Here is a 9,944-nt window from a genome sequence, read left to right on the forward strand (position 1 = left end):
GTGTGTGTGTGTGTGTGTGTGTGTGTGTGTGTGTGTGTGTGTGTGTGTGTGTGTGTGTGTGTGTGTGTGTGTGTGTGTGTGTGTGTGTGTGTGTGTTAGAGGCGGCAGAACCCAAGACAATAAGTAGAAAAAACACAAAAACAGCAGCATCTTACATTCTTTCCTTCAAGACTTTTCTGCTGCTGCTGCCGGTGGAGATGATGCTGCAGAAGGAGGAGGTAGCAGCAGAGGCGACGACGGGGGTGAATTAGGGATGCGAGACCCGTAAGGAGAGTCCATCAACCCATTAGACTCACCTTCTGTAGCCTTTGTCAACGTCACCTACAGTAGAACGAGACGTGATGTAGAAGGTGGTGGCTATTTTTTCACCAGAAATAACTCGGCAAAAGCTTCCTCAACCTACCCCCCTCTCTTCCCCTCCTCCCCCCTTCCCTCCCCTCCTCCCCCTTTCCCCTCCTCCCCTTCCCTCCTCCCCCCTTTCCCCCTACCCTTCTTCCTCCTTCAGGCGACACTATTGTATGGGTGTGGGTTGATGTGGGTTAGGCTGTGATCAATGGGCCTTTGATGGCGGGGGAAAAGTGCCTTAGCTTGTTACTGCCCCGTCTTTTATTTATATTTCTTCGTGTCATGCTTGGGCTAGTTACTGTTGCTATTAGTGGCTAGTTACTGCCCCATCTGCTAGTATCAGTTCGTGTCATGCTTGGTTAGTATTTTGCTCTCCCAATAGGTCGTCTTACGCAGTTAAGAGGCCTCAACACCACCTGGTCGACAGAACAATAAATGGTGGTAACGCCTTCATAAAGCTGGGAGTCGTGTGATGTAATCCAGGACTCACAGACCCCAGACTTAATCAACCCGGTCCTAATGGAAGGTTATGTGAGGTTAAGGGTCTATTAGGTGGGGCTATTAGACATTAGCCTATTGTACCTGACACCCAGTTTGTATTATTATTATTTTATTATTTTTGTTATCATCATCGTATTAAAACAGCCATTACTATAATTAATATTAATAATAGTAGTAATTACACCAATAACTTTAGTAGTAGTAAGAGTTTTTACTGAGGAAAAATATTACTGGATCACGAATAAACAAAAAATCATAAATGAAGGATAATCTTTTTCGAAGTCTCTAAGAATTATAGTTTTTATCGAGGAGGAAACAAGCTTGATCGACCGAAATAGTGAGTCACGAAGATTTGGTGGAGGGCGATGAAACCTTTGTGGCGAAGGAGGAGAAAGGGGGAAGGAAGACAGGTCCTTCCTCTCCCACAAACCTTTTCTGGAGAGTTAATGGTGTGAGCCCAATGGTACGGTCTCTCTCTCTCTCTCTCTCTCTCTCTCTCTCTCTCATAACACTACAGACACTCACGTACACACACACACACTCCCCTTCCTCCTCCTCATCGTACTATTCATTACTGTCGTAAATATGGCTTCTCCCTCTCCCCGGCCCCTCATAATAGCGCCCTCACCCCTGTATTTACCACCTCCCTCATCACATGCACAGCTCCGCCAAAATGACCCCACCTACTGCAACTTACTTTAGTCTCCCCTCCGCTGGGATATTTTTCCCTCCGTTTTTTATGATTCCCAACTTTTTAAAAACGAATATTTTACTTGTCTTTTTTGTTCTTTTTCTTTTTTTTAGCCTTTATATTCCCGTTTGTTAATGTTTTATCTCGTATGATAAATTTTCTAGTGGGCTATTTCGGGTTTTTTTTAATTGTTTTGTTTTGGAAATCGTGTTCTCAGGCGGGTAAAATTTGTGACTTGCGTTTGGTTTTCATCCCTACAGTGTGAGGCTTCCCTTCCCCCTATTGCCACTGCTTGTATTTATCACCTCTCTCTCTCTCTCTCTCTCATCACCCCTCACCACTCCTCACCTGCCCTCTCCTTCACCACAGCTCTCCCTCACCTCTCCTTCCTGTCCATTCCTCCCTACTCTCCCTCTCTCCCTCACCCTCACCTCTCCCTCTCCCTCACCTCTCCTTCCTGTCCATTCCTCCCTACTCTCCCTCTCTCCCTCACCCTCACCTCTCCCTCTCCCTCACCCTCCCCTCTCCCTCACCCTCTCCCTCAGCTCGGCGTTTCCCCTCAGGCCGTCAAACTCACGCCAAAATTCTCGGGGTATTTTCTGGTCCTTTCGTGTTATTGGCTTTACCCCACGATATGAAGCCCCCCAGTCCAGAGCCCCCAGCCCCAGCCCCGCAGCCCTCAGTCCTGGCTCTCATATTGTAAGGGCCGTTTGACTTGTTTTAATACGAATGCAATCGACTATATAAAGCCCTTAACCCCCAGCAGTTAGCCCTTAGCCCTCAGCCCTCACATTGCAAGGGTCGGTGAAGATTTTTTTCCCGATTTTTCTCCAACCGATGATTAATATTTTCGATTTTTCCCCGATTTTTTTTATTTTCTCCAGTTTTTTCCCCAGACGCCGTTGATTTTCCCCAGATTTTTATTCTTACTTTCCCGATTTTTTTCCAACCGATGCCCGATTTTATTCCACGATTTTTTTTTTCCAGGCAGTGTAAAAGTCTTGCATCTTTCCCTTTCTTTTTGGTCTACGGACGATGTACAGAATTTTGGGTTCTTTTAGATTCAACTTTTTTTTTGCGATTTTTCTTTTCAACCGTTCATTTTATCCGATTTTGTTGGTTTATCATAATCAACAATTTTTTTGTAACCCCGATTTATAACCCAGATTTAATTATTGTAACCCAGATTTTATTATTGTAACCCAGATTTTATTATTGTAACCCCGATTTAATTATTGTAACCCAGATTTTATTATTGTAACCCAGATTTAATTATTGTAACCCCGATTTAATTATTGTAACCCAGATTTAATTATTGTAACCCAGATTTTATTATTGTAACCCAGATTTAATTATTGAATCCCCGATTTTATTTACTTAAGATTTTTGTTCTTCTTTCAATCTAGACTCAATATTTTGTGTTTTATTTTATAAGATTTAATTGAAATTCTCTTCATACACACGATATATTTTTTTATACTTCAACTCTGTATTTCTTCCCGTCTCTTTTATTTTATTTTTCCCTTCATACATATTTATCCGTTTTGGTGTTTTTATATATATATTTTTTTTTTCTTTAATTTATTCCTGTTTTTTTTTCGAATGTTTTGATGAATTATTGTAAAGTGAGAGTTCATTCACCGTGTTCTCCTCCCCGTGTTCTCCTCCCCGTGTTCTCTTCACCGTGTTCTCCTCCCCGTGTTCTCCTCCCCGTGTTCTCCTCCTCGTGGTCTCCTCATCGTGTTCTCCTCCCCGTGTTCTCCTCCCCGTGTTCTCTTCACCGTGTTCTCCTCCCCGTGTTCTCCTCCCCGTGTTCTCCTCCCCGTGTTCTCCTCCTCGTGGTCTCCTCATCGTGTTCTCCTCCCCGTGTTCTCCTCCCCGTGTTCTCCTCATCGTGTTCTCCTCACCGTGTTCTCCTCCCCGTGTTCTCCTCCCCGTGTTCCCCTCCCCGTGTTCCCCTCCTCCCCAGCTGACTCGCAGCATCAGTTGGGGAGGCGACTAGACCAGAGTGAACTTTAAATGTAAATGGTCGCTGCGTTGTACTCGTAAATCTGTGAGTGGCTGCCGGGGAGGTGGTGTAGAGCTCTCTCTCTCTCTCTCTCTCTCTCTCACCAGTGAAAGTTGAGCCCTACCACCACTCCCCCTTTCCCTCCCTGCCTCCCCATCCACTGGTGAAAGTTAAGCTCCCCTTCTCTACTAGCAATCAAAGCTTAGCACTCTTTCTCTTCCGCCTGTGAAAGTTGAGCTCCTCTTCTCTTCTGCTCGTGATTATTGAGCATTCCCTTCCTCCCTTTCCTTTCTCCTAGCAACATTTATGCTCCTCTTCCTTCACCGGTAAGAGTTAAGCCCTCTCTTTCTTTTCCATCAAAGAAAGTTAATCCCCCATCTCTTCCACCAGTGAGAGTTAAGCTTTTCTTTTCCTCAAGTGAAAGTGTCGCCCCCTTCCCCTTCCACCAGTGTAAGCTTAGCCCTCTTAGCCTCTCTCTCTCTCTCTCTCTCTCTCTCTCTCTCTCTCTCTCTCTCTCTCTCTGTGTCCTTCCTCTGTCACCCCAGTCGTACCTTTCCCTCCCCTATCTCTCCTCTTCTCCCTTCCCCTCCCCATCTCCCACACACTGCTTTGTCCTCTGGGATAAGCTCCCCACAACCTACACAAATTCGTCAAAAACACAGAGGAGGAGGAGGGGAGCCAAGTGGGGCGTGAAGTTGTCAGGGGAGAGGGAGAAGACATGGCTGAACTCCCCAACACAGCTCCCCAGCCCCCACCAGCCCCCACCAGCCCCCACCAGCCCCAACCAGCCCCCACCAGCCCCTCATCCACTACCAAGTCTGTCGCACAATGACCCTCATCCGTCAGCTCCGCCTCACGGCCACACCCCCAATCCATCAGCCCCGCCCTACAACCACCACATCAACCCATTAGCTCCGCCTCACAACCCATTCCACCCCCAGTCACCAGCCCTGCCTCACCCCCTCAGTCACCAGCCTGCCTCCACAACCCCAGTCACCAGCCCTGCCTCACAACCCCCCTCAGTCACCAGCCCTGCCTCACAACCCCCTTCAGTCACCAGCCCTGCCTCACAACCCCCCTCAGTCACCAGCCCTGCCTCCCCCCCCAGTCCAGCCCTGCCTCACACCCCCTAGTCACCAGCCCTGCCTCCCCAGCCCCCAGTCACTAGCCCCTGCCTCACAACCCCCCTCAGTCACCAGCCTGCCTCACAACCCCCAGTCCCCAGCCCTGCCTCACAACCCCCACTCATCACCAGCCTGCCTCACAACCCCCTCAGTCACCAGCCCTGCCTCACAGCCCCCCCTCAGTCACCAGCCCTGCCTCACAACCCCCCAGTCACTAGCCCTGCCTCCCCCACCCCCTAAGTCACCAGCCTGCCTCACCAACCCCCCTCAGTCACCAGCCTGCCTCCCCTGCCCCCCTCAGTCACCAGCCCTGCCTCCACAACCCCCCTCAGTCACCAGCCCTGCTCCCCAACCCCCCAGTCACCAGCCCTGCCTCCCAACCCCCCTAGTCACCAGCCCTGCCTCTACACCCCCCAGTCACCGTTTTATCTGTCTATCTGTCTGTCTATTCATCTATCTACCTCTCCCACCTCCCTGTCTGTCTCTCTCTACCTGTCTACTACTGTCTACGTTGTTATTAACCTTTATTCATCCTTCCTTCCATCCTTCCTTCCTTCTTCCCTTCTTTATTCCACTCTTCTCCTCCTCCTCCTCTCTTCTCCTTCATTATGCCATTCCCGTTTCCTCTTCCCAATTCACGCTTTTCCTGCTGTCTTAATCTCTCTCTCTCTCTCTCTTCTTCTTTCTCCCTTCCTCCCTCACTTCCTCTCTCCCTCCACCCCTTCCTCTTATCGTATGCCTCCTCCTCCTCCTCCTCTCTTCTTCTCCATTTCATTGTCTTTATCATCTTCTCTTTCCTCTTGTTTTCTCTTCTCACTTCGTATTTTGTAATTTCGTTTTTCTCTCTCTCTCTCTCTCTCTCTCTCTCTCTCTCTCTCTCTCTCTCTCTCCTCTCTCTCTCTCTCTCCACCTATTTTTACATCATTTATCTCTTCCTCCTCCTCCTCCCCGTTTTTCCCGTCCTTCTTCCCCCTTTATCTGTTTTTCTTCTTTATCCAACTACACCTCATTCCTCCCCCTTCCCCTCGATACTTTTCACCATTTTTTTAAATTTTTCGTTTATTCTGTGTCGTATCTTTCAGTTCTTCCCTCTCTGTGTGTAACCCCTTCTTGTTTGTCTTTTTTTAGTCTGCTTCTTCTCTCATCTTTATCATCCTCCTCCTCCTCCTCCTCCTCCTCCTCCTCCTCCTCCCTTCCTATCTTCTTTTAGTTTCCTGTTTCATTTTTTTTATTTTTGCCTTGTCTTAATTTAAGTTCTCTTCTCTCTCTCTCTCTCTCTCTCTCTCTCTCTCTCTCTCTCTCTCTCTCTCTCTCTCTCTCTCTCCCATATTTATTCTCTCGTCTTCGTCTTCTTTATCTTCTGTTTATATCTCTTTTCCTCTCTTTCTCCTCTATTCTACGCCCTCTTATGGACCCTTCTCGTGTTCTATCTTCCTTTTCCCTGCTTCCCCTTTCGTCCAGTTCCTTCTCCTTCTCCCTTATTCCATTTCCTCATTCTACTTGTCTTTCCTTTTTTATTTCCCCTTTCACCTCTTCCTCCTCTCTCCTTTATCTCCTCCCTCACCTCACATCTCTTATCACCCCTCCCTTACCTTTCCCCTCTATCTCCCCTTACCTCACACCTTTCCTTCACCCCTCAACTCTTCTTCCTCCTCCCCTCATCTCCCCTCTTACCCGTCTCCCATCCCTCCTCCCCTCCGCTTTCCTCCCCCACTCGTCAGGTATTCCCTTTCCTCCTCCTCACCCAATCCTCCCACCTTCCCTCCCCCACTCACCCTCCCTCCCCTCTCACCTTCCTCCCCTCTCCACCCTCCCTCCCCTCTCGCCCCCTCCCCTCTCGCCCCCCCTCACCATCCCTCCCCTCTCCCCCCCCCAGCAGATAAATCACTGTCTGCGCGGATCAGTTCACTTGATCCAACGTTACCTTAATCGCGAACACTTACCCGGCAGGTCTGCTGCTCTGCTGTTCCCGGCCCTTCTGCTGTTACTGGCCCTCTTCTGCTGTTACTGGCCCTCTTCTGCTGTTACTGGCCCTTCTGCTGTTACTGGCCCTCTTCTGCTGTTACTGGCCCACTTCTGCTGTTACATCTCTTCTGCTGTTACTGTGCCACTTCTGCTGTTACTGGCCCACTTCTGTGTTGGCCCTCTTCTGCTGTTACTGGCCCTCTTCTGCTGTTACTGGCCCTCTTCTGCTGTTACTGGCCCTCTTCTGCTGTTACTGGCCCTCTTCTGCTGTTACTGGCCCTCTTCTGCTGTTACTGGCCCTCTTCTGCTGTTACTGGCCCACTTCTGTTACTGCCTCTTCTGCTGTTACTGGCCCTCTTCTGCTGTTACTGGCCTCTTCTGCTGTTACTGGCCCACTTCTGCTGTTACTGGCCCTTCTTTCACTGGCCCTCTTCTGCTGTTACTGGCCCTTCTGCTGTTGCCCACTTCTGCTGTTACTGGTCCACTTCTGCTGTTACTGGCCCTCTTCTGCTGTTACTGGCCCACTTCTGCTGTTACTGGCCCACTTCTGCTGTTACTGGCCCACTTCTGCTGTTACTGGCCCTCTTCTGCTGTTATAGCCCTCTTCTGCTGCTGGCCCTCTTCTGCTGTTACTGGCCCACTTCTGCTGTTACTGGCCCTCTTCTGCTGTTACTGGCCCTCACCTCTGTCACTTCTGCTGTTACTGGCCCACTTCTGCTGTTACTGGCCCTCTTCTGCTGTTACTGGCCCACTTCTGCTGTTACTGGCCCACTTCTGCTGTTACTGGCCCTCTTCTGCTGTTACTGGCCACCTCTTCTGCTGTTACTGGCCCTCTTCTGCTGTTACTGGCCCTTCTGCTGTTACTGGCCCTCTTCTGCTGTTACTGGCCCTCTTCTACTTTACTGGCCCTCTTCTTCATTACTTTTGCTAAACTGGCCCTTCTGCTGTTACTGGCCCTCTTCTGCTGTTACTATTTACTTCTGTAGACTGCCCCACTACTTCTTTACTGGCCCTCTTCTGCTGTTACTGGCCCTTCTACAATTACTGGCCCTTCTGCTGTTACTATTATCTTCTGCTGTTACTGGCCTTCTGCTGTTACTGGCCCTTCTGCTGTTACTGGCCCTCTTCTGCTGTTACTGGCCCACTTGCATACACTGGCCCACTTCATGGTTACTGGTTCTCTACCCACACCCCACCACACCACAACACCCAACACCATTTCAGAGTTACTGGCCCACTCTGCTGTTACTTATCACTTGCTGTTACTGGCCCACACTCTCTGCTGTTACTGGTCTCTCTATTGCTACTGGCCCACTTCAACCTCTCATGTTACTGGCCCAATTTCATGTTACTGGCCCACTCTCTGCTGTTACTGGCCCACCATTTACTTGTCTCATTGCCACGACTCACCACACCCACACCACACACTCCACAGACACACACACCCACACACACCCACACCCACCACCACACACACACCCACACCACACACACCCACACACACCCACACCCCACACACAGACACCACAACCACACCACCCACACCCCATTAACACCCACACACACACACACACCACACCCACCACCCCCAACACACCACACACACACACACACCCCCCCAACACACACACACACACACACACCCACACACACACACACACCACACACAAACACCATATCACCCCAACTCTTGTGATAACTCTTGAGACCTGTCTTGAGATATTGATCCCATCCAGCCCAGCCTAGACTAACTTAAATCAACCTAACCCAATCCCTCGAGTGCATGGTAGTTCTGCGGCTCTCTCTCAGATATTCCTCCTCGTCCTCCTCTTTCTGCTCTCCTCCTCTTCGTCCCCCTTCGTTCTTCTCTTCTCCCCCCCTCCTGTACATGATCGATCCATAAACCAGGTAAGATGCAGCCCCAAGGCGGCGCCAGAGCCTGGTACAACTGGCTGCAGAACACAGAGAGTGGTAGGGTGGGTGTGGGTTGTGTGTGGGTTGGTGTGTGTGTGTGTGGTTGTGTGTGTATCCCACTTCTAACCAGCAGAAAGAATTAACCTCTAAACCCCTTATAAAAAAATGGGTCATTAACAAAGCCCCAAAAAGTATTTAAACAGTATACCATCATCAGGTCATGAAAGTTTGTAGATAATTTCCACAATATTTTGGTGAAATTTCCGGGATCACTATTTTTTCTCTCTCTCATTTTAACAATTATCGTATATTACTTTTATTTTCACAAACCTCGTAAAAAAAATCGTAAAAGAATAATAATTGGCGATTTTTATCTCACCCAGGCTAAACACGTGTGATGTTCTATCTTCTTAAAATATCTACTGGAATATAATTAAAATGGATTGAATAATATAAATACTTAAATAGTTTCGTGATGTCTCAAAGTTTCTTATTTTAGAAAGTTTTCGATTAGTCTATGAAACTTTATTTGAAAATCTCCACACACACACACACACACACACACACACACACACACACACACACACACACACACACACACACACACACACACACACAACCCCCCACACACACACACAGAGACACACACACACACACACACACACACATCACCTCACTTCACCCACACCACCCACACCACCCACACCACCCCACTTCACCTATATCTAATTTCCCGCCGAACTTTTCCCAAAAATGACACTAAGTATTAAAAGCCTTAACGGCCACTCGGCGCCGTAAGTGTAATTGACGTCACACGTTAGGGCACTGAAAGTATTTTTGACGGGCCAATCAGCGCCAGAGTGTTAGTGACGTCACATGTTTTAATTTCCTTCCTAGTGAAAGTATTTCGAACCAAACCAATCAGAGCAGAGAGTGTACATGACGTCACATGTTTAGGCTGCCTCCATCACGTTAAAAGTATCACTTAACGGGCCAATCAGCGCCGAGAGGAACGTGACGTAACATGTTTGACGCTCCTCCATCACGCTTAAAAATATACTCCTCTCGATCCAGCCTGTTGGCCCAACGATTTTCTCATCAGTCTTGAAGTATTTTCTTGTACGTCCAGGTTTTGGGAAGGAGAGGAAGCTGGAGGGAGACAGGGGAGAGTATGGGTGATTTGGGGTAGGTAGGGGAGGGAGGTTGGGGAATAAATCACAACAACAACACCATAACAACACAATAATACAACATAACAAAACTTACAGAAAGACAAGAACAAATGTCACACACACACACACACACACACACACACACACACACACACACACAGCAGTTATAATGAGTTTTATCAGGTCAGATTTATAGATCTTTATAAATCTGTGATATAAGATTT

At 48.4% G+C, this 9,944-nt stretch overlaps 1 protein-coding gene across 1 annotated transcript; it reads left to right on the forward strand.

The window, feature by feature from the left end:
• Positions 1-2,171: 2,171 nt before the first annotated feature.
• LOC121860050 lies at positions 2,172-7,565 on the forward strand. Its single transcript, XM_042357057.1, has 2 exons — positions 2,172-2,236; positions 6,620-7,565. The coding sequence occupies exons 1-2, from the start codon at positions 2,172-2,174 to the stop codon at positions 7,563-7,565; spliced, it is 1,011 nt and encodes a 336-aa protein (XP_042212991.1).
• The last annotated feature ends 2,379 nt before the right edge of the window (positions 7,566-9,944 follow it).

The sequence above is a fragment of the Homarus americanus genome, unplaced genomic scaffold, assembly GCF_018991925.1.
Source record: "Homarus americanus isolate GMGI-L3 unplaced genomic scaffold, GMGI_Hamer_2.0 scaffold2760, whole genome shotgun sequence".
In the NCBI taxonomy this organism is placed as follows: Eukaryota; Metazoa; Arthropoda; class Malacostraca; order Decapoda; family Nephropidae; genus Homarus; species Homarus americanus.

Bases quoted from the DNA above. Each gene is read 5' to 3' on its own strand.
- LOC121860050 (XM_042357057.1), top strand. From the start codon at position 2,172: ATGAAGCCCCCCAGTCCAGAGCCCCCAGCCCCAGCCCCGCAGCCCTCA. The intron at 2,237-6,619 runs GTAAGGGCCGTT...CTTACCCGGCAG, and splicing joins TCAGTCCTGGCTCTCATATT to GTCTGCTGCTCTGCTGTTCC.